Source organism: Heloderma suspectum, chromosome 3, assembly GCF_057233095.1.
Source record: "Heloderma suspectum isolate Gila_16-S chromosome 3, 16-S_ref, whole genome shotgun sequence".
Lineage (NCBI taxonomy): Eukaryota > Metazoa > Chordata > Lepidosauria > Squamata > Helodermatidae > Heloderma > Heloderma suspectum.
The window spans coordinates 106,725,377-106,751,377 of record NC_139460.1 but is presented as its reverse complement, the minus strand read 5'-3'; the positions used below and the strand labels follow the sequence as shown (position 1 = coordinate 106,751,377).

Here is a 26,001-nt window from a genome sequence, read left to right as displayed (position 1 = left end):
CAAATGCTGTGACTGATAAGTCATTTAAAACGTCAGCAGGTTTATAAACCCCCTTTTTCTTTTCAAATGGCATTAAGGAGCATTGTTTTCCATGTTGAATATAATTTGGAAATAATTATAGCCTTCTGCATAAAAAACTAAGGACAATACGGACATAACACTAAACTTAACCCCTGTTTCATTAGCCTATAAACATGCTATTGAAAATGCATATTTATGAATATAGATATAGACATAAGTATAGTCTTCCCATAAATATAAATGTTTAGAATTCATTTTGAAAGTGTGGATGAGATTACAATGTTAATTGTAGAATTGAAATCTTACATGACAAACATACTTTTGTTTGCTGGTGGTAGTTCAAAATTTGGTAGATCTATAATATCCAAATCTGAAAAGGTGACATCCATTGAAAAATTACCCTTTTCCTATTTTTTATGACATGTTATGATTTTGTTGAATATTTATTCTAAGTTTTAGGTTCTGATCTTGTATCAGGAGAAGCTTCTGTACTTTCAACAGAGTCATGTTAGAATGACTTAGACCAGTATTCCCACAGGATCTAATAGGCAGTTAGTGAAGAAAATGAACATATTTTAATTCTATTCTATTTTTATTACTTGGTTGTATATACTGCTTTCCACAGAGTCAGGAAAGCAGGGAACATACCGTGTCATACCATCAAAAACAATAAAATTACACAATAAAATTACACAATAATAAAAATGCTAATTAGCAATAAAACTGCAAACTCTATTTTTATTACTTAGATTTAAGTAATGTCATAGTTATGTGAAGTTAAAAACCAAGATTAGCAAAACATGTGCCATAGGCTTATGTGCAATTTTAGAGTGGTTCTTTAACAGAAACAGACACTTCCAAAAAGATCTAATTTTATTGTTCTGGAAAGCAAATTACCTTCGTAGTCCTGAGAGAGCTTCAGCTATTGGGTGGTATAGACATGAAATGAATGAATGAATAAATGACTTGATATTGTTTCTATAAATTATGTGCATGCACATTCATGTCTATAAAATTGCATGAATGAAATGTATAATATTAAAACATTTATTAAATATATATCTAAAGTAGTAAACATGCTATTTTACAATGCTATAGTGCATGCAGTATGTTGAGTTTATAATCACCTGACCTGAAAGTACAGCCAGCATATAGTTGACATGCAAGATATGCTTTTCCTAATGTAAAGTTGAATATATCTTACACCGTCCTAGAAGCATACATTTAGACCAATGGCAGTGCTATTTTTGTAGTCATGGTGCAACCATGGTAATCTGTGTTTGGATTGTTAAGGGTTAGGATCAACTGAATTCAGATACTAGGTCTGCTTCCCCATTTTTAAAATATAAGGATTTTATGATCAGTAACAAATTTAAAAGAACCAGTCTATCACTAGAGATGATGAGGCAGAGATGCCAGGCACAGATTAGACTCTTCAACAAATCAGTAAAAATTCCACGCTCTGGATCATAGATGTACTAGGCTGCTTTTGAAAATTCTTCATGTGTCTTGGTGTGGGGAGATGCACCAGGCTACTGCAGCCACTCACAGATGAAGGTTTTCAGCCAAGCACAGTCCATCCCCACCCCCCTGATTATTACTTAAGGAGCTTTTTCCAGTTCAGCATCCCTGTTCATAAACAAATGATTCTAGAATTGCTTTTTTAACTACCCTAAGGTTAGACTGTAAAGGGAATATGCTTGAATATGCCACTCTTTTTCCTGAGAGATTCACTGCTAGTGCATCAGGGAGTTAGCAGTTGTTAAAGCAACCCAAAATGAGCAGTAATGTTCATTTCTGGAATGGGGCAAGTCAGCGGAGCTCGCAGAAGGGAGCTCAACTGACCGCTCCCAATCTGGAAAGAAGCATTTACACTCATATCTGTGATCCTTTATGAAGCCCTGACTTCCCATTGTGCTAGCAGTGGGCACACTGGTGCAACATAATCAGTTGAAGCACAGTAGCCCCATTAGATAATACCCTCTCGGATTAGGGAAAACCCTTCATTCAAATAAATAGAGCATAGCCTACTCTGGGTACTAAGGGGTTAGGCCAGGGGTAGGCAGTGTGGTGCCCAGAGGCTGCAATGTGCCTTCTGACACCTTTCTTGGTGCCCACCAAGGTGCTGTACCCCTCCCACTTTAAAAAAAAAATCAACTCATTTTCTTACGGGCTGCTGGGATTGCTGTGAAATAGGTTTCTCTTGGTGCTGAAACCTGTGGGTTGAAAGGAATTGCTTAGTGTGTTTGGGCTCAGACCCCACCTTTGCTTTGTATTCAGTCTTTTGGGCAGATTACTTGTCCTTTCCCACATCCCCAATAACAGCCATTTTATGGTGGTGTCCATGGACCAAAAAGGTTGCCTACCCTGCTCTAGGGGAGTCAGTAGTATTACAAAAGCACAGGGCAAATGGCTCCAGCAAATGTAGAGAGCGGGTGTACTAAACCCTTTTGACCATTCACATCCATCACTCCTAACAAATAAGCAGGACCAGCTGTACCATTAGGCACAGTGAGGCAGCTGCCTTAGGCAGTTGATTTGGGGTATCCTGAAAGGACAGCAAATTGTTAGTGATTCAGTTTGTTATTACTGCATTTTTAGTGCCATAGAGGAGAAGTGCTTGTGGGTTTATCTACCTCAGGTGCCAAAATAACTTGATTGGCTTTGGGTACTATACACCTTAACATGGGGGAGGCAGGGGTGATGGTGATGGATTTGCTGCTCTGCCCCAAGCACCAAATGTCTTGGACCAATTGTTTGGTCACCCCAGGTCCTTCTCCTGTCTGCTTTTCATCTCTCCACCACAGTCAGTTTTATCTTTGCCTTCCCTCAACCTTTGACACTGCCTAATCTCTAGTTTTCCATCTGCAGGTGTGTCTGTTGTTGCTATGTAGCACTTTATTCTGCTGGCTTCCCCTGGGTCCTCATGTCCATCCATATCTCCTGGCTCTGAGGAGACTTTTCAGCTATCTTCTGCTTTCTTCTTGAACCTGACCATCACAACGAGAAAGCAGAAGCCAGATAAGAAAACTGCCACAATGACAAAGCATGTTCAGTCAAGTTCCTGAACTGTAGGCTCAAAGGAGTTGTTTACTATGTTGGGGCTCAGACCCCACTTCTACCTTGTACTCAGTCTTTTTGGCAGGTTACTTGTCCTTTGCCATGCCTCCCATGGCAACCATTTTGTGGTGGTCCCCAGGACAGTTTCTCAAATTGCCAAATGTGCTCATGACCCAAAAGGGTTGCCTACCCCTGGGTTAGACCTTCAGCCTGAAAAAGCTCTCAGGCTTTCACACTCCCTTCCATACCTATTAGGCCAACAGAGTGTGAAAGCCTGAGATCTTTTTTTGCAGGTTGGGATTTGCCCCTTGAAGGTAACAAATACATGTATATGCAGATGAAGTAAATACATATTTCTGTTTTATTCTCCCAAACAGTAATTTAAGCCAGTTATGAGAAGCCCAAAATACAGGACAGTCATTTATACTATATAGAATGTTTAAACACAGACTTGGGGTTCATTATGCAGAGCAAGTGTAGCTAGCTTCTACTTTCCTTACAGCATACTACCAGATGGTGAGGACACCAGTAGCACTATGGTCTCTACTGAGAAACGATCTTGCATAGGTCTCGTTCATTTCAGTGTGGCTGGTACAATCAATCCTAAACAACAAATATAATTAATTGAAAGACGTTCCAGTGAAATCAATGGGGCTTCCAAGTAAACATGGTTAGATTGGGGCTATAAAAACAGTTGATTAATTTTGGAAGTATGTGGATTACCATAGCATTCTCAAGTGCTTAGTGTTTTGCTGATGTGAGTTCTTAAAATGTTTTGGCATCTTAAAATATTAACTATCATCTTAGAAATGGGGAAATTTCAGGACTGATGCATTCTTATACTTAAAATAATTATTGTTCCATATCCTTTCCAGTGATATAATACTTTGATTGTATCTTGTATTGCTTTGGCAATCATAACTTTTACTTTATATAGATTCTATTTATCAGGAAAATTGAGATTAGGCGATCATTTCTCTCAAACCTACAGCCATAAAGATAACTGTATTTTTAAAAAATTATCTTCCTTTCACTTCAAAATCCAGATTTTTAATATTTTTTGTTCTCCTTCTTTTTTTTCTGGCATATATCTGCTTAATTCCTCGATCTCATTATTTCTATTTTTGGTAGAAGTGGGACAGGGAGAGGCTCTTCTGGGAGCTTCCAACAATGGAAATGTTGCCTCACAAATTATGTGCTGTTGGGTTTAATAGAAGATGGCTTTGCTATTGGAGAACCTGCTAATCCACCCTCTTGGAAATACTCCTGCTTTAAAAGTTTTTTTAAGGTGGCTTTGAGTAATTTGGTAATCTGTATAATGCTCTTTCAACAGACCGTGAACACTGAAGAAAAATATAAGAGCCCTGGGTATTATCTGTTTGTATAAGATTTCCATTTATGTAAGTGAACACTGGTGTTGTTCTAAATGGCCAATGGACTTTTCAAAGTTTATCTATAATGATCCTTTTGAGTCTAACCTATATTTTTTCCCTTCAGCCATGAACTGATGCTACATTTCAATTTTAGAAATGTTTCAACTAGTCTGTGACTACTATGTTTTGCTGAGATGCTATTTTTAAAATCCCATGAACAATCTGAGAACCTTGAAGAATAAATACGTATTTTTTTCATTAAATGGTTTTCAGCTTCTACTTTTTTTCTTGTCGATCTGATTTCATTTTTTAAAGTTGATAAACACTTTGGACTGGTTTGCATTTAACGGTTGCAAATCGTGAGTTAATTAATCCACAATTTGTTGCAGCATGTGCCAAGCATTTTCTGCAGCCATTTTACATATTCAGCCTCCAATCAGGCCAATTGGAGGTTGCTATGTGACTTCCAAACCCGGACACTATAGGTTGATTGTGGGTTAAACAACCCAGAGTTAACCTACAGTTAGTAGTTAGGTTAGCTGTGGGTTGTTTAACCCACAATTAAGTTACAGTGTCTGGGTTTGGATGTCACATAGCAATCTCTGATCGGTTCGATCAGAAGTTGAATATGCAAAATGGCTACGGAATCTGTCCAGCATTAATTAACTCACAATTTGCTGCCATTACATGTGAACAGGCCCATTATGAGCATACAAAAACTTTGTTACCTAATAAGCAGGTCCTACTATCGTAGGTGGCCACTACAATACGACTAACACCAGGGCTAGTATAGTTGCAAATGCAATCCTTTGCTTCATCAGCAAAGGCAATATCACAACAATAGCCATAGGAACAAAATGAAATATTCCTTTACCAGGAATTGGGGGGTAATGAAGCAGAAACAGAGGCATCTTCAGTGCAAGTGGTGGAAAATAGTATGTGAATCTGACCGAACACAAGTAAAAACTTATCGAGCTTACTCTGTAATGGCATCCAGAAAGATTGTAGTTCCCCATTACCATTGGGTCCATGGACTGCCATCCAGTGGTTCAGAGCTTTCTCCAACTTGGCTCACTGATAAATTGTTGCTAAACACTTTGAAGATAAAATCACTTGCACCTGTTGCAACTTAAATGCCACTTGCAGTTCAGTCTATGGATGTGACTGGAGCACTGTCTAGTCCTGTTTAGTGGGATGAGTTTCAGTTGTTGCAGCATGAGAATATGGACGTGCTTGGAGAAATGAACCCTACCATATGCCTCCTTGATCCTTGCTCTTCTTTGCTTATAACATGTAGCAAAAGGAAATTGAATGGCTGGGACTTAGCTGCCAGAATTGTAACAACTATGGGCCAATCACCAGTATCCAGTTCAGTCACCAGCACGCTCATCCTGGTGGATGAGATGGATTATATAGATCCATTTAGCTTCAGGACTGGTTTTGTTGGTGATTATCTTGATGGCTTAATGGATGATCTCTGTAAGAAGGAGAACAGGAGGAATGCAACTCTGCTTATTTTCTGGACCTTTGAGCAGTTTTCAGTACAATCAACCATAGTCTCCTTCTGGTATCCTCTCAACGGCACTCCTGCCTGGAGGGTCAATTGCAGAAGATCATGCTCAGTCCCTTGGAATGTATGCTGTTCGCTTTTGTGGGATTCCATCTTTTCTCCTATGCTTTTTAACATGGGAGTAATCATACTAAAAGGTGGGGCATACATTTATAAAAATAAATAAATAATGTTTAACTACAAAATGGAAGCTTCAAATTCAACTTTTCATTTCATAAAGAAATATCTTAACCACACAGCCTCAGAATATAGTCTCCTGGGGGATCAGTCTATGTCATGTCCCCCTTCTTTCTGTCCCCCCCCCATGCATGGCACCCACTCTTGAGTCACAGCAGTTATATGAACAATTAGAAGAAGTGGTGCATGGACCAATGGTCTTATTCTGGTAACTGTCTGACATAATCATGTATCAGGATGCCTTTCACTTTGCCCCCATCCCAACGAGCCGCATTATCCCCATGTTCTGTTGGTTCATTGCCAGTCCCTGCTGATTACTTTCTCCCACAGATCTTGCATCTCTCTCAGTAAGAAAGTGGGAGCCCTCCCTACTCAGCTGCCACATCAGCAGCTTTAAAGGGAATCAGTCTTTGAGTTCCCAGCATGGCAACCATAGACAAGAAAGTCATGGTGAGTGGAATAAACAGAGTATCGACTGGAACAGGCAAAACTAGTGATTAGGTATCGGCAATCAAATTATTGACAGTTAGGAATTGCAATGGAACTCTGTCTTCACCCTAGTGATTATTCTGATCCTTGTGCTGTGGTGCTGATCTTTCGGGAAGAATGAGTCCTGAGTATTACCAGTGGAGTAAAGATGCAGAAGTGGCTGTATTCCCAGTTGATGGGGGCTTGCCTGAATTGGAAGCTTGGTAGCAAACAGTGTCCCACTTTCTGCAGCCTGCCTACCTATCCTGTCTACCCTGTGTAGGACACAGTGCTACAACATGTGGAGTAATGGAGGATTTTTGAGGTTTGACATGATTGCGACATGTTGCAGTGGGTAAAGGTATGACACTCTGTGCTTAATAATGTTTGAGGGCTCTGTGTACCTTGGGGTGCTCAAAGTGCAAGATAGAAGGTGCTTGGGAGTCCCACTTCATTGTTTGTGTCCCTTTCCCTTGCTTATCCATTTGGGGTTCCATGTCATTTTATCTCTTGTTGAGGAGTGCAGTTGAGATTCCTGTTGGGTGTTTGTATCTGGGGTCCTGAAGTGGGCTACCCGTAAGGGGTCTGAGAAGGCAAGTATTAGCACTGTACCCTTGTTGTAAGCCTTGGCTATTTCTGCAAAAAGGCCTTTTACTATTGTACCACATCTTCAAGTTCTCACTGGGTGTCTATAGGTTCTATGGACATGAAAACAGAGTGACATAGCTCCATGCTCCATACCTTTATATATAAGATCTGTGTTCCCTTGCTGACAGCAAATTGGTTGGAATCTTCCCCTCAGTACAGACTGGGGAAGTGGATGATAAGGCCATTGACTTGAATGGGAGTGTTTTAACTTCTGCCATTTCTTTGCATGCATAATGTTATGCCATGCAACAAGCCCTGAGCAAGCACAGTGTTCTTCCTAAGCTTTTGGTGGTGCCTGTCAGTGTAATAATGGTTTCTGTATGCCGTGCTCCCCTTGCACAGGAGCTATTCCATCTCTGCTCAGCAGATAGGATAGGGCTGCTCTGTTGAACATAATTCGCTGCTTCATGAATGGAATTGGGTGTATAACAATACAGAACTTTCTAAGAATTTTCCATGTTTGAATGGATTCTTACAATCTTTGATACAGAGGCTTATTATTGAACAACTTCTCTATTTCTGTTTCTCAGTTGCAAGTTAAAATGATTACATAAACACATGTAGCTTCATAGGAGTATTCAGTTTAGTAAAAATTGCATGTGATACTTTTTAATGATTATGATAAAGTAGAAAATTAATTTGTTAATATAACTAGCCATATATTTGTATGCCTACATTTGACTATGGGGTGTGTGCGTGGGTGTGTGTGCGTATACACACACACACATACTTAGAGGTGTGTATGGCGTATAACTCAAATTATCAGAGGTTTCCATAACCAACATAACTGCAATTTGGGACAACTCAAACATTATCCTGGTGTGTCAGCCTAACTTTAATTTTTTGTTTGTTTGTTTAAAACAGAAAAAACACACATTTGACAGGCAAATTAGTTTTGACTAGTTTTGTGTCACGTAGTATAAATATATGCTAGACATAAAGCTGACCTTTTTATTACAAAAGGATGTTGGATATTATATAGTCCTATAAATATACAATCCTATATGTGTCTACTCAGAAGTAAACTCAATTGAGTTCAATGAAACTTACTTTCAGCTAAGTATGTATAGGATTTCAGCCTCATAGTTAGATTTCATAGTTTAAATGAAAACTATATTTTTCTTTATGAAATCTGAAATCTACTTTGGTTGCAATCCTGTGAATACTTACTGGGGAATAAGTCCCATTGAACTCAGTGGGACCTGCTTCATAGTCAATATGTATAGGATCATGCTGTTTATGATTTAATATATTAACTGAAAACTGCATGAGATTAGTGTTTTTAATTGTGTGAATTAAGCTTCACGGTATCTGAAGTATTATTTATAAAGTGTCTTTCAAGAAAAGGCTGGGAAAGTTGTATTTCTCTGAAAATTGTACTCTGAATGATAACACCCTGCGGGAATTATGCAACTTTATCTTATTTAACATATGATGCTACCCACTATTTTTGATACCAGCTTGGAATGTTACCTTCATAACCAAGAGGACTCAAGAATGAATTATTTGATAAATGCATCTGATGGCAGTAACTACAAAAAGGACCAGCTGATTGCAGTTGGCTTAAGGCTGTTAATGTAAGCATTTTCAGGATCATACTGATTTGTACAACTTTAACATATTTTAGAATTGCATGAGTTGGCAAGTTGTATTCAGGCAGTCTCTTGTCAGATCACCATCTTTTTCATTAATGCACTACTGGTTTGGGATGTTCGTGTCTGGACTTACAAGCAGTGCCATTGAAGAGAACCCCTCCCCTCTTAAACCCTGAAGTCTTCCTAAAAAGGTTGCTCAAGTGATTATTCAGTTCTATATGTCATTAAAATCCCTCAGATTTCTAAGTTCTTGGAAAGCCGTATTTTATCAGTTCTGTTATGGAATTAGAAGCTACCTCCATAATGAAGTGAGCATGTCACATTTCAATCTGCATTTGAATGATGAAAGAGAAGCATTTTTCATGAGTATAAAAACAAAGGAAATATATGAAGTATGTTAAAATGATTATTACAGTCAAGAAATGAAATAATGTGTCATTTTTCTGCCAGTGTTCCAGCACCTTTGAAGTGATGCTATCAACCTGGACTGCTGCAGGACAGCCATAAACTGTCCTTCGCTGTTTATTGAACATTGCTACTGTATGAGAAACTGCAGTTATGTTTGCCTCAGAATTACAGTGGTGGTTATCTGTCTGCTAATTATATGCCTTTCAGCCAAAAGTTAGGATTCAAGGGGAGCTTTGATGCTTTTGGTGGAAATATTTCTCTCCTCCCACTCATCAGAACTGAATCTGTACCGCTCTATTTATGTATTGTTTTGGATACATAATAATGTATTCTTTTTTGGTAGGTATTGCAAACATCTCTTTCCTTAGGTCAGATTTCTAGAATTGGGAGAGAGCTCTGATTTCTCCTTCAGATTCTGAATCTATGTCCATTTTTAATGTTCATGTTGATGTATATCTATTCCATTTCTTTGTGTGTGTTTCCATTACATTACATCCCACTATACTTTCAAGCATATCTTGCAAGATAATGCAGACTTCATATTTTTATTGCTCTGGGAAACCAGTTTATCAGTCACTGTACAGTGCAAAGCTATCGTGATTAATATTTGTATAATAAGCCTTGTTTATTCTTTACAGAAAAGTGTCAATCATCTTTTAAAATTTAATTTATATTCTTAGTTTTTATAGAGTGGTCTTCCACTCTATAACCTGGTGCTCTCCAGAAGTGTTGGACTAAAATTCCCATCAGCCCTAGCATGATAGATGGGGAGCAGTTGTAGTCTAGCATTTCCAGCGGGCACCAGGTTGGGGAAGGATAATTAATCTATGCTCTTTATCCCTGAAAGCTGGATTCATAATGTTCCTATTGAAAACCCCAACATGAAATACCAGTGCCCTTCTGCACTACTATAGGTTAGCATCACAACATAGCTGTGATTGCTGTTGTGAATACAACTCCTAAGTTGTGTTTAAATGCATTTGTTTTTATAAGTCTGGCCAGAAAAATCCCCAAAGGCATTTTCTTAAAAGTTTGTTGTCCTAGTATGAATTATTATTGATATTATTGATATTTGCTTACTTTTAAAATTCCAGTTAGCATTAAAAAAAACAAGTTAACTGACCTGGAACTGCACGTTATTGTGTATTACAGCTGGGAATAACTAGCATTTTTCCCCAAAGCAAGCAGTTTAGCTAGCTGAGCCAGAATGTAGGATTTAAAATGTGCTGATAACAAAATAAGTGTGATTTGTGGAAGGGAACTCAGTAAACACTTTCAAGAGACTAATTTGTGTGACTTCTGTTAAGTCTGTTAAGCTAGGACCCGAAGTATGTGATGTTGGGAATGTATCCAGAGAGGAAGATGGTCCAACTCTCCCCCTGTTGCACCTTATTATAAAAGATAAGTGCAAGTGTTGTAGCACAGGAAATTTGCAAAGTATAGACACCTAAATAATTGAGGAATAGGGGGCACTTAAAATGTGCATTGTCAAATCACTAGCATATTCCCACAGTGACAATTTCAGCTTACCAAACTTTTGCTAAGCGGCTTTACATTACTGCTAGTTCTAATAAAGAATCAAGACTGCTGTTCTCCCCCCACACTGCTTTTTAATGATTACATTAGTTAGATTCATGCAGAATTGGATCATGTGAAGAGATCCAAATCTGAATCAGTTTCAGGGCAACCAGGCTTAAAACATAACCAAAGTAGAATGGACTCTTAAGCAGATGATGTGTTGGGATGTGAAATGGGTAGAAAAGGATGTAATCAGGACAAAATGTCAGTTTCATAAGAAGGGCTCAAATTCCTAGATAAATGGCATATGTAACTCTTCTGGTTGCTAACTGTAGATTACTATTATCTACCTAGCTTAAAAAGAGTTCAAATATGATGCAAAACATTGCCTTTTCCAGTGCATGCAACATATAGGATTAATTTACAGAGACAATAAAAACACAAAAGAAGGATTCGGTAGTAATGAGGTAGGCATTTAAATCTTTTTTATTTTGTTTCAACCAGCCTCTTGTACCTAGAAGTCCTACAAGCAGCGTGGCAACACCATCCAGTACTATCAGCACACCTACCAAGAGAGACAGTTCAGCCCTCCAGGACCTCTACATACCTCCTCCTCCAGCAGAACCTTATATTCCCAGGTGAATTGGCAATTTCTAGTCATAACAAAGTGCAATGTTCCATCCCTAGAAGAGAAAAAAAAAGTTGTGAACCTTTATTACCAAGTTGTGAACATGGCAATATAAAAGAGAAGATCTCAATCATTCATTTCTCATTCAAGATCTGCAAACCACATGGCACTCACCCACAGACATGGCAGATTCTGTGGCTCTGACATCAGAAGAAGAAATCACATACCCATTTTCTGCAGCACTGTTTTCTCCACTTATTGTTTTGCAGACATGCAGAAAATGGTGTTTCAGAGCTACATATGTGAACATCACAGTATTTTCTTGTTACTGGATAGATTCATGTGGACCACTTTGGTGTTTGAATTCTGCTACTTCATATAGTTTTGCCACTTCAAATTATAGCAGCCATTCTTTCTATAAAGAATATATTTGTGTTTTCGAAATGCATGTGGTCTACTTTTACTTTTGTTTTCCTTTTCTACTTACTAGGTTTCAGTGTAGCTGTACAGAACTGAAATGGAAAGAATGGGCTGTCATCAGAAAAATGTTTTAAGACTTACATGACAAATTTGTTGTTCTTTGAGAATGTCAATAAACATGTAGACAGGGGTGATCCATTAGACATTGTGTACTTGGACTTCCAACAGGCTTTTGACAAAGTCCCTCACCAAAGACTCCTGAGCAAACTTAGCAGTCATGGAATAAGAGGACAGGTCCTCTTATGGATCAGTAACTGGTTAAAGAACAGAACCTTTAACCTTCAACAGGTTAAAGAACAGAAAGCAGAGAATAGGAATAAATGGTAACTTCTCCAAGTGGATGGAAGTAAATAGTGGGGTGACACAGATATCAGACCAATGCTTTTCAACCTGTTCATAAATGTTCTGGAATTAGGAGTGAGCAGTGAAGTGGCCAAGTTTGCAGATGACACCAAATTATTTATGGTGGTTAAAACAAAAAAAGGATTGCAAAGAGCTCCAAAAGGTTCTCTCCAAACTGGGAGAATGGGCGTCTAAATAGCAAATGCAGTTCAATGTAAGCAAGTGTAAAGTGATGCATGTTGGGGCAAAAAATCCCAACTTCAAGTATAGCCTGAAGGGATTTGAGCTAGTGGTGACCGACCAGGAAAGAGATCTTGGGGTTGTGGTGGACAGCTCAATGAAGATGTCAACCCAGTGTGCAGCCGCTGTAAGAAAAGGCAATCTCCATGCTAGGCATAATTAGAAAAGGAATAGAGGATAAAACTGCCAATATCATACTGCCCTTATACAAATCTATGGTGCAGTCACACTTGGAATACTGGGTCCAGTTCTGCTCACCACACCTAAAAAAAGATATTGTAGAGCTGGAAAAAGTGCAGAAAAGGGCAACTAAAATGATCAAGGGGCTGGAGCACCTCCCCTGTGAGAGAAGGTTACAACAGCTGGGATTGTTTAGCCTGGAAAAAAAGAGGGTAAGGGAGACATGATGGAGGTGTACAAAATTATGCATGGTGTGGAGAATGTGGATGGGGAGGGGAGTTGCCGTGGTTCATAGAACTTCCAGCTCTATCACCAGGAAACCACTCCACCTTGGAGTGGGCCTTGGGGCGTTACACCTGGTGTTGGGCCATAGAGACAGATTGGGGATGCTGCTGGTATACCGCCCACCCCGCTGCCCAGCATCCTCCCTGACTGAGCTGGCGGAGGCAGTCGCAAGTGTGGTGTTGGAAGAACCCAGGATGCTGGTTCTGGGTGACTTCAACTTCCATGCTGAGGCTGCCTCCGGAGTTCCAGCTCAGGACTTCATGGCCTCCATGCCAACCATGGGGCTGTCTCAGTATGTCATCAGCCCAACACATGAAGCAGGGCACACCCTTGATTTGGTTTTTGCTCCAACTTGTGAGATGGGTAGTCTGAAGATTGGGGGGCTCCAAGTAACCCCATTGTCATGGTTAGACCATTTCCTGGTGAGATTTGAACTTACAGTGTTACTCTCCTCCTGTGGGGGTCCTATTCGGATGGTCTGCCCCAGGAGACTGATGGAATCCAATGGATTTCTGAATGCTCTTGGGGATTTTCCAGCGGAGAGAGCTGGTGATCCAGCCAAGGCCCTAGCCTCACTGTGTTGTGTTGTGTCCAGACCAAACTCTGGTCCGCCAAAATGTAGCCACTGCCACACCGCCGAGCTGCAGTTCAGTCAGGTGGTAGAAGGATTAGCCGGCACAATGCACTGTTACCAGGGTACGCCCAATTGTACAACGATCTTCGAGGAGGCTCCTTCCAGGTACCCCAGCCTTACTATGAAACAGTGAGATGCGGAGGGCCATCAACTTGATTGCACCTGAGTGCCCTCTCCGGCACTGTGGAGCCTGTTCTGCTCCCTGGTATACTGGGGAGCTGTGGTCAATGAAACAGGCTGGACATCAGCTAGAGCACAAATGGCACAAAATTCAAAGCGAAGACAACCGAGCACGCTCTGGAGTGCATAATTGTGCCTGCTGCGTGGCAGTGCAGGCAGCAAAGAAGGTTTATTTTGCTGCCTCCATTGCATCCTCAAGTAGCCTTCCAGTGGAGCTCTCCCAGGTGGTCTGGTGGTTGTTAACATCTTCCCCAATAAATGGGGCCCTGGCCCCGTCGAGGACCCGCGGTGACCTTTTTGCATTGTACTTTGAGGACAAAATCGCTTGCCTCCGCAGTGACCTTGATGCTGCTGTTAGTGCAGTACCAGTCGAGGTGTCTGATGCCACCACCTGCCCGATTTTGTGGGATCAGTTCCAGTTGTTACAGCCTGACGATGTGGACAAGATGCTTGCAATAATGCGACCGACCACGTGCCCTCTTGATCCCTGTCCCTTCTGGCTAATAAAAGTTAGCCGAGAGGGTATGACTGGGTGGGTCCAGGGAGTGAAAAGTGCTTCCCTATGGGAAGGGGTGGTCCCTGCTGTCCTTAAGGAGGCAGTAGTGTGGCCACTCCTGAAGAAGCCCACTCTGGACCCAACGGTATTAGACAACTACTGCCCAGTCGCAAATACCCCTTTTCTAGGGAAGGTACCTAAGAGGGTCGTGGCAGACCAACTGCAGGCACTCTTGGAGGATACTGATTATCTAGACCCATTTCAGTCTGGGTTTCATCCTGGTTACGGGACTGAATCAGCCTTGGTCACCCTAATGGATGACTTTTATCGAGAGAGGGACAGGGGGAGTGCACCCCGTTTAATCTGCTCGATCTCTCATCGGCTTTTGATAACATCGACCATGGTATCCTCCTGGATCGACTCCGTGGGATGGGTATTGGAGGCACTGTGCTACAGTGGTTCCGGTCCTACCTATGGGGCGGATTTCGCAGTAACATCGGGTGACTATTCCTTGACCCCTTGGCAATTGAGCTATGGGGAGCCGCAGGGCATCATCTTGTTCCCAATGCTGTTCAACGTCTATATGAAGCCGCCGGGAGTGGTCATTAGGGCATTTGGAGCTAAATGCCATCAGTATGCTGATGACATGCAGCTCTGTCTCTCTATGATATCTGAATCAGGAGAGGCTATGCAAGTCCTGGATCAGTATCTAAACTCAGTAATGGGATGGATGAGGGCCAATAAACTGAAGCTGAATTATAGCAAGACGGGAGCCCTGTGGGTGACTGGTTCCCAAGTCCGGGAGATAAGCGCATTGCCTGTTCTGGATGGGGTTGCACTCACTCTGAAAGATCAGGTTCATAGTCTGGGGGTACTCCTAGATCCATCATTGTTGCTGGAGGCCCAAGTGGCTACTGCAGCTTGGAGTGCCTTTTACCAGCTTTGACTGGTTAGCCTGCTACAGCTTCTCCTGGACAGGGATAGCTTGGCCACAGTGGTACAGGCACTAGTAACCTCGAGACTGGACTACTGCAACACTCTATGTGGGGCTGCCCTTGAGGCTGGTCTGGAAGCTGGAGCTAGTGCAGAATGCAGCAGCTCAGCTGTTTTCAGGAACTGCCCCTTTTCAGCATGTAACTCCTTTGCTGAGGGAACTGCACTGGCCGCCTATTTGCTACTGGGCCAGGGTTATGGTATTAGTACTGGTGTACAAAGCTCTAAAGAACTTGGGACCAGGATACCTGAGAGAGCGCCTTCTTCCTTACCAACCTGCCCGGTCACTGAGGTCATCAGAGAGTATGTTCCTGGTGGTTCCACATGGACCCATGGCCCGGTTGGAGTCCACCAGGAAAGGAGCCTTCAGTGTGGGGGCCCTCTTCCTGGGGAATTCCCTGCCTTTATTGGTCAGGCAGGTGCCAACATTGTGTTCCTTCCGGAGCCTCCTGAAGATGTTATTTCAAGAGGCCTTCCTTGCATGACCAGCCGTGGTTGTTTAATTCCACCTTCTTGTGGTTTGGCCTTTTTTTTTTTTTTGGTACTGTTTTAACTCTTTTAACCTGTTGTTTTATTCTTTTATAATGTTGTTCATCGCACCGAAATCTTCTGATGTGGAGTGGTATATAAATATTGTAAATAAATAATAAATAAATAAAATACTAGAACCCGGGGTCATCCTGTGAAACTGATTGGTGGGAGACTCAGGACAGATAAAAGGAAGTACTTCTTCACACAGCACATAGTTAAACCATGGAATTCACTACCTCAAGATATAGTGATGGCCACCAATTTGGATGGTTTTAAAAGGGGGTTAGACAAATTCCTGGAGGAAACGGCTATCAATGGCTACTAGTCTTGATGGCTATGTGCTACCTCCAGTACCAGAGGCAGTGAGCCTTTGTACACCAGTTTCTGGGGAACATAGGTGGGAGGGTATGTTGTGGTCATGCCCTGCTTGAACATTCCCAGATGACAGCTGGTTGGCCACTGTGTGAACAGAATGCTGAACTAGATGGACCCTTGTTCTGATCCAGCATGGCTCTTCTTGTGTTCTTAAATGTGGATAAAGCAGCCAGAGTTGTTCTGGCCTCTTTTAAAGTAATGCTACTGGTCCATGTTTCAGTTGCAAAGCCTGTATTTGACCACTGGATTCTGGGCTAGACAGCTGGATTAAGTCAAGCAAGTGTCTTGATCAATCTGTATAGAAAGAAGGCAAGTTTGATATTATTATACCTGCAGTTTTCAACCTATTCGTATCATTTAACAATCACACAGTCCTTCCTTTACATGCTCCCAGATTTATAAGCATATCGGAAATAATGGGAGACCAGAAAACAAAACTTAAGTATAAAGTGTATGAGAATGGTGCTTCCTAGCAACACCACCCAGAAGGGATTGCCTTGTTCTAGTTTCCAACTACCACAGGATTTGTTCATTTGTATCCTGCCATTCCTCCAAGGAAGTCAGAACACGGTGAATGGGCTTCCTTGTAGCTTACCCATCCAAATACTAGACCCGGAAGTTCTGATTATCTTCTCATCAGGTGCCTTCAGGATATTCTTTATTAGTTAAAGTGAGGAAAGAACCCCACTTGATGCTGAAGTGTCAGGGTAAATTATGTAATATTACATAATTCTTGCTCCAAGGGACCTGAAGTGCAAAAGCCTTTCAGACGTTGTATATGCCTAAGCAAAGTTGCTGGCTTTTAATGGGTCTTTAAAGTTTTAAATTCATCTCCTAACCAAATACATTCTTGTCACAGGAGTACATGAGGAAGCAATTCTTGGAAACAGAAAACATTAGTTAAGAGCTGAAATGAGAACAAAATGGTAGTCTGATTCAGGGATTATTATTCTGTACCTTTCCTGAGATTTACTATGTTCAAAGTTTGATGTGAATTAGTGGGGATATGTGCAATAATTGCATAGTATTCTAGTCCAGGATGTGTAAAAAGGAGAATTAATTATTCTCCTTTATGCATCTGAATATTTTTCTTCTAAGGGATGAGAAGGGGAATCTACCATGTGATGATATTGGAAGACACCTAGTGGGAAAGCCAGTACATAAGGGATCTGAATCTCCAAATTCATTTCTTGACCAAGAATATCGAAAACGCTTTAATGTGGTAGAAGAAGATGCTGTTTTGTACTGTTATGAATATGAAAAAGGAAGAACAAGTGGCTCTGGAAGGAGAGAGAGCACACCAACCTATGGTATGTTACTCATTTATAAAGAGAATGCAGACCTTCCTGATTTGTTTCAGCTTATGTATTTCTGTTCCAAAATATAAAAAATGTGTCTGTGCCCATGAAAGTTCACTTACCACTTCTTTCTTCTCAAATTACTGCTCTGCTTCAATATATTATGTACTTTATTAACTCCAGTCCTGGCTTTAGGAAGATAAGCTTATTCAAACCCTGCGGAACTGGCCTGGGACTCTCCATTGTTAACTACATTACAAATTCTGATGTTTTAAATACCCTCTTCTTGACTGCTTTGTATTGGCAGAGAGCTAGGGAGGAAATTGCATTAAATTCCATTAAATGAAACTTGATGGATATTTGAATTCCTTTGGAAACAATTATCACATAAAAATGTAAACAGGGTAAGACAGCACCAAAACACAGAAACACATGAAACTACACCCGTCACTCTCAATTCTTGGCCTGTATGTTTATGGTAATGATCTGTAAAATTTTGCTGTGGTGGCAGCAGCGGCAAGTTGTCATCATCGTCATCATCATTGTCATCATTTCTAACTGTCCCATTTATATACCATCTTATTTGCTAAAAAGCCATCCAGGCAATTTAAAACAATAAAACTGTAAAACAATAAAGAATAAGAACATTAAAACAGTGAAACATTAAAACAACTTTATACTTTTAAAGGCTAAATTAAGAAGATGGGTCTTCTTCACACCCTTTTTAAAGCCAAGAGAATGGGGTCCAGTAGTAGTTCTTGAATGAACACATTCCACAGCTTGGGAGCGACACAAGAAAATGCCCTTTTGTGTGTGCCTGACAAATGAAATGATGCTCTGCAGGTAATGGTGCCCTTAAGAGGGCTTTCACTACAGATCTTAATAACCAGGCAGGTATTGCCTCATATGGAGACAGGCAGTTTCTTAATTAGCCAGGTCCTAAGCTGTTTAGGGCTTTAAAGTGCTGGTTCTTATCTTTATGGCCTTACATGGTCTAGGTCCAAGGTACCTTAGGGAACGCCTTCTCACCTACATCCCATTCCTCCACTTAAGGTCCTCTGAGGTTTATCTGCTATGGCTGCCTAATATGAGATTGGCAGCCACATGCAAGAGGACCTTTTCCTTTGCTGCCCCTCAGTTGTGGAATGACCTGCCAGTTGAAATGCACCTGTTGACCTCTTTGACGTTTTTAAAGCTGGCATTAAAAACTCTATTATTCCAGTAGGCTTTCCCTTTTTAGAACTCTTGTTCCTTTTGCTGACTTTTGTAAGCTGTTTTTAAGCCGTCTTGTTTTAAGCTGTGTTGTGTTATTGTTGGATTTTTTTTTTAATGGTTTTAGTTCGAAGTTGTTTTTAGACATATGTTGCCTGTATATATCATCCATATGCTTTTACGTAAATGGTTTTAAAACTTTTTATACTGTATTTTAATGTTTTAACTTTTGTAAAGAGAGCTTCGGCTATGGGGTGGTATATAAATGTAGATGATGACGATGATAATGATGATGATGATGATGGCTTGTATCCAAACTTAGTAATACGTAAAGTAGACCCATTGAAATCAGGGATGTATGGTTGGGTAAAATCTGTTTCGTGGATTGTCAGATGCTTTTCGTTCTGTTGTCCATCCATCGACGGAATTTGATTTTTTTTGTTTATGAATTTGCACACATTAACACATGCAAAAATACGCAAATTCCCCCCAAATGAACATTTTCATGCTTTAGCCTGTGGGAAAATGCACATTTTTGGCCAGGTTGTTTTTTTAGTATTTTTCTTCACCGAAATATGAGCAAAATTTGTGAAAGTTAGAAAACCAGTCTTCAAGTCCGTGGAATTTGCCCGACAAAGGGCAAGCTGGTCCGCTGCGGAATCTGTGGGTCTGTTTCATGAAAATCCAAACGCTTCCACTGTGGATTTCTCTGACATCCCTAGTCATGACTAATTTAAATTCCATTACTTTCAATGAGACTACCCTAAGTATTGCTAAGCCCGGATCCAACCCATGCCCTGTGGTCATATTTTCATCACCTAAAAAGGATTCTAGTCTCCCATCTCAGCCATGTCAGTTTGTTGTTATATTTTAGATCTACGCTGCTTTCCTGCCTTACATTCCCACCTTGAATGTTCAGCCCTTATTTTCTCAATTTGTTTCCTGTTATATAAATTAGCTTTAGTCTCTTTTAATTTATATTTGTTAACAATGTATTTATTAACAATGTTTGCCTCTTAGAGGAGGCAAAATCACTGCATTAAATTAAGAGGTATGTGCTTACCTCCATGGTGATCACAGATATATGTCAAAAAACAATATAGATTGTTTTATGATGGATAATTTAGCAATTAGGACTTTAAAAACAGCAATTCTTATGATTTCCCAAATCTTATAACATTCTACAATAGGTGAATAAGATTTATTCCACTGGATTTTTAAAAAGCCAAATGCTTAATTTTTACAATATTGGAAATGTAGTTGAACAGAAATGGGCAAAGTATTGAAGTGTCTTCAGTATGGTTGTAAAAAAATACATAAAAATAAAATTTAAATTTATTTTATTTGTACCCCACCTTTCCAGCAGGAAAATGGGACTCAATTTTTTTAAAAGCATAATTAGCTTTTATGCTTACACTTTAATGTGTTGCCCTTTGTTTCTATTCTTGGCTTTGGTCAAAAACACATTTTCTGTTATAGATGCTTTGAGCACATGGAATATAACTTTTAGTGGGGCTAATACTTCTGTGATGGAAGACCAAGCATAAAAGTACTTTTGGGTAGATACATTGTAATATGGACAGATGTGATTATCAAGTAACCTGGGATTTCACAGGAAATGCATCATGTTGTGATGCAGACTCTTTCTGGCTCCTGCATGATAACCTGCACGAATGTCAGTAGGCTTGTAACTTGGAGAGATGGTATGGAACCACCAGTTCTATGAACTGATGTAGATACTATACTCCTACAACTGCTTAAATCATGACACTTGTGTTATAGGTCCCACATGGATACACAGGTTAATACTATTAGTATTTATATGCAATCCTTGCCAGGTTACAAGTCTACTTGCACAGTCCCACAGTCAACAGGCAGGGATCACAGATTATGACCTGGTTTGCACATAACGAGAAGCCTCCATGGGTGAATTTCCCTATGGGGCTTCTTGTCATGGCAGTGGCCCCCATTTTGAATATTTGAGCCAGAGTGAGGGTGCACCATAGCCTGTCATTATGTGTGAACCCAGCAAGGGTGGGTTGTTGGAGTGATTGAGAAGTCACCCAGAACCCATGGGCTGTTTTAGGGTTGCAGGTGACTTGTCAACCACCCCACAACCCACCTTTGCGAGGTTCACATGTAATGACAAGTTATGGTGCGCCTCCCCCACAGCTAGAATATGCAAAATGGCAGTGGCCACCACAACAAGAAGCCCCACAGGGAAATTTGTCCACATTGGCTTCTTGTTGTGTGTGAACCAGGCCATTGCTGGTGACCAACTCTCGACCTTTCTTCTTTAATCTGTTGCTATTCCACAATAACATTGCTCCTTTAAGAATTCATTATGTATTTAATTTGTTGGTCAAGATAGTAAATGCACTGTCTAAAGTCTTGTCACATGATACGCTTAGGGCACAACCCTATGCATGTAGGCCTTTTCTCTGTCTAAGCATGCATAGGATTGTGCCCTTAGGCTAGTTAGGCAAAATCTTTTGCATCCATGGGATAGCTTACATAGTAATTTCAATGGATGTATACATATGACAACATCACATGAAAAATGTGTCACCAATGTAAGTTATTCTAAAATTACTCCCAAGAGTTAAACTGATTAGATCAGGCTAACAAGATTTTTTTAGAATGATTGCTATAGATCATACATTGGGTCAGTTCAGACATCACTGTACGCAACTGTGGGTTAATTTACCTGCAGGGCGCTACGGTGCATGCCCGCCACCATTTTGCATATGCAAGCCACAGCAGGCACACACTGTTGTTTGTCATGTCATGGATTGTTCAAGGGTTGTTTAACCCATGCACAACCCATGCCGCCCAGGTTTGCATGACACCACAAACCATGGCGCATGCCTGCCGCAGCTTGTGTATTCAAAATGGTGATTAGTGCACACCATGGCATCCCATGGGTAAATTAACCCACAGTGGCTTACTGTGACACGCAAACCAGACTAGTTTTTACTTGTATGCATTCAGCAGGGGGAGGTGGAATAAAAAAACATCCCTTGGATAACAACTTTGTCACAGAAAAGCACGTAGGATAAACTGTTTTCACATGTAACTTCAGATGAAGAACATGTAGGCATGTCAGTCTAATCCTGTAACCTTTTTACAAGTATTTTGAAGTCAAACTATGTGATCTATTTTGCTGCAGGCAAGCTAAGACCCATATCTATGCCAGTAGAATATAACTGGGTAGGAGATTATGAAGATCCCAGCAAGACAAAAAGAGACAGTAGGAGAGGTAAGTGACAGCAGGCACAAATCATACAGTGCGATTGTGTTTTAATATATCTTTATAGAAATCATTACATGCACATTTTCATTCATTATTCCACGTATGCATAAAACATGGAATGGAAAAACAGATTATGTGGTTAATATTCAAGGATACTTGTTGATTATTCTTTACCAATATCCAAAATTGGAAGTGAAGGACTAATTGCCCACTTCTTCCCAATTGTATATGACTACGTATAATACTGTTGCAATTTGATGCCCAGAGAGCAGCAGCAAGGAATTGAAAATCAGTTCAAACTCTTCTTTTGTTTCACATATTTGAAAAGTGCACTTTAAAACGTTGCTCTCTCTGTTATTTCTGTCAATAAAATACTGTAGTGAGACTTCATAAGTTGCTCTAGAATTCATCCTGACATTATACATTCTTTAGGGGTATGCATAGCCTCTCCATGTAGGGTTCTTTCTTCCTGATGGTGTTAATATTTTATCCTTAAGATCACACCTTATGCTATTAGCCACAGCATTAAATGCTGTTCTCCCAAAGAATTCTGCTTTCAACCTTGCAACTTAACTGAGATCCAGAGAATTCTGAAGTCGAGTTTGCCTTAAAGGTAGTATTGTTTGGTTCTGAATGGGGGGGAGGGATTCTGTTAAAATCTGTATAATCAGAGAATGTGCCTGCTCCTAGAATCTTAGGTCCTTATATATTGACATGTGGATTCCTCATCTGCAAAGCCTGCCCCATTCATTTTAATAGATGCAGCATATCAGTGTGTCCATTATTCTATATATTCAAATCATCTGACTCAAATCTTCAAAGGAATTTCCACTTTGCACATGGAAGCACTCACTGTACATATCAGACCATGTGTGGGCCTTGAAATCAGGGCAATACATTGTAAACAAGTATTGGTAATACCACAAAAATGTGTATTTCCTAGCTAATGAATACGAATTGTGGAGGCTTGTACTGCTCACTTCAAATACAAGATGAACTTTACAACCTCACAGTTCTTCTCTCAAAATTTAAGTTGAGTTGGAGCAGAATTCAAGCCTCTTCCCACACCCACTTAACTTGGTGGCAGAGGAAAGTCCCTGTTCCCTCCAGCACACAGCATGCTACATAGCAGTGCACCAGGAACAGCCATACCTACAAAATATAATTTTCCCAAGAACTTCTGACATCTGTAGTAGCCCTTGGGGAAACTATATTCCCATGTGATGCACTGATATGGGTCAGAATGATGCACTGCTATTTGTGGGGTAGAAGATCTGCCACAGTTACTGGAGCTGGCACTCAGGTAAATGAGTTGGATGGCAGGTACCATGAAGTTTGAAGGGAAGAAGCCTCTCATGCGTGCTTCTTCCCCCCTCTCTTCAGCATGCAAACGTACACATGTGCAGTCTGTATTGCCCTATTTGTGGTCTTTTGGGGGCCTTCTTTGTTTCTTTTTAAAAAAATATATACACTTCTGGGATTCCCTTGAGTCTGCTGACCCTCTTGTGGGAGGGTGGTAATGTTTGGGATGCATAAGTATCAACACCTCTTGAAGTTAGGAAATCAAGGGCGAGGGGATAAGGTCCTCTACCTATGATTCTGTACTCTGCCTCGTGTAACACTTTTCTTTAGGGTCTCTAAAGGGACTCACAGCAAAGGCCTTGTACAGGGACAATTAACATATATCATTTTAATTTCTTAATTAAAAGCAATAACAATGCACATGTAATAACTTTACATGCATAAGAATTCACATCACCAAAACAATAACACAGAGCACAGCCCTCCCAAAGTTCTGTCTTTCAGCTTAAGTCCACAACAAAAATATAAATAAAACTTCTTTCTGAAGCTTGATTTTTCTGCTGGCTGAAGAAAGAAAACAGTCTCTACTCAGTACACTCCAGCTCTGCAGCAATCTTCTCAAAATGGATCAGGATCCAGCAACACAGGAACAACTTGTTAAATAGCTGTATTTCAAGGGTTCAGGGTCTTAACAGAGATGAGAAAGCAAGCTTCTTCCACAGTGCATTTTGGTAACTGCCTAAAATGGTGGCCACTCCTTATCTCAGTCCTTTCCTGAGCATGTGCAAGAATATTCCCATTCAGAATTCTTAAAGAAAAATATACCACCGGGTTACACTTGCATACGGAAAAAGTTTCCTACAGCTGCTAATCATTGTTGGTACTGTGTTGTGATTAATGGAGACTTTTTCATATTTGGGAATGTAAAGTTATTAAGGTTTTGAATCAAAATACCTGAGAGAGTGTGTTCTTCTTTACCAACCTGCCCAGTCACTGAGTTTATTGGAGGGCTTGCCCCTGGTAGTTCCACGTGGACCTATGGCCCACTTGGAATCCACTAGGAAAACGTAGCCTATCATGGCTAGATCTGCAAAGTCAGCCGTGATAGGCTACGTAAATCGTCACGTAGCCTATCATGGGGGCGTTTTTTTTTTTCTTTTATTGGAATGGCAGCGGCGGCAGCCGGTCAAAAGACCGGCTGCCGCTCCCGCCCCGGACGAAGACCCGACGAACCATCGGCCGGACCCGCCGCCGGGAGGGACATTCGCCAAAGGTAAGTCCCGTCGCGGGGGGGCGGAGAATTTCTCCCCAAAACTTGTTCGGGGGGCCGAACACGTTGGCGCTCGGCCCCCCAAAGTTTCGGGGAGAAATTCTCCGCCATCCCTAAGTCAGATGTTAATAGCTATATACAGGAAGAGCCCTGGCTTGAATCCTATCAACAGAGGAATAGAAGTTTGATCTGTAATGATTATGTTAAAACTAGCAGCAGTATTGAAGACATGTGAGGGACAGAAGTTGTTAATTGAAGAAATGGTGGGAGACATTTATGATATCTTGGAATTCTAGGTACCCAAAGGAAAATGTAAGGTTGGAAATCTTTACAGTTCTGTACTGCTTATTTGACTCAAGTATTTAGTGGGCTGGTTTGCACACAACGATAACCCAGAAGTGGGAACAACTAAACAATGTTTAGAAGCGCCAAAGCTCCATTGTGCAAGCCGTGGATCCTGTGAGCGCTCTGGCACAATAGGGTTCTACCTGAAGAGTAATTTGTGATAAAATCTTGAAAGAATTAAGAAATCAGATTTCAGGCGGCTATCAGTATTCTTTTGAACTTCATTCCAGACACAATTCCTTAACAAGGTGCAGGTTTGAAGACAGTGCAATGAGTGTTGTGCTACTGATTTCAGTATGGTTTGCATTGAACTGGTTTTGTAATACAACCTTTCTGATTTTTATCTAGAAAATTCATTACTTCGATATATGAGCAATGAGAAAATAGCTCAAGAAGATTATATGTTTCAAAGAAACAGCAAAAAGGACACAGGCAAAAAATCCAAAAAGAAGGGAGATAAGAGCAACAGTCCTAGCCATTACTCTCTGCTACCCAGTTTACAAATGGACTCATTAAGGCAAGACAGCATGAGCACACCTGGCCCTGAAACATCCTTGTATCATGTAAGTAAAATGACAAACTGCCTCATTATATGCTGATGCTGTTTATTGTATGCTGACTGATTGACACATATGTTGTTTTTAAACCTTTTCAGTTTGATCCTACTTCTCTTACAGATACCAGTATACTGTTGGAAATAACATTAATTATTATTTAAGTGTATTATTAGTTTGTAATGTATAAAGAAAAGATGTCTGACAAGTCTATATATGCTGCATTGCCCTTCTGTAGTACTGATGACAATGACAGTGACAATGATGATGAAGATAAGCTAGGGATCAGCTGTTGGATACACATTTTTGTTTGCAAACTCAACTTTAAAATGGAATTCAAAATGTACAAATTGAAAAAAGTATGGTGATTTATATGGAAAGAAGATGGTATTGATTAGAGTAGTCTTACGCAGTGGCTCCCATAAAGTTAGTAGAACAGTTTGAATCTTGCAACCAATTATGTCCATATAAATCCCATTGATTGCAGTAACTGCTGCTAAATGATGTAATCCCGGATTTTATTTTGAATTGAAAATGACATGTTAACGAAATTGGACAACTACTT

General features: G+C 40.4%; 1 protein-coding gene across 1 annotated transcript in view; it reads left to right on the top strand.

Moving 5' to 3' along the window:
* Positions 1–26,001, top strand: part of CNKSR2 (connector enhancer of kinase suppressor of Ras 2) — a 203,610-nt gene that overhangs the window by 117,608 nt on the left and 60,001 nt on the right. The window contains exons 10-13 of the mRNA XM_084841747.1: positions 11,343–11,476; positions 17,301–17,512; positions 21,882–21,971; positions 25,231–25,445. Coding sequence (XP_084697873.1) covers positions 11,343–11,476; positions 17,301–17,512; positions 21,882–21,971; positions 25,231–25,445 — 651 coding nt within the window. The remainder of the gene's footprint in view (positions 1–11,342; positions 11,477–17,300; positions 17,513–21,881; positions 21,972–25,230; positions 25,446–26,001) is intronic.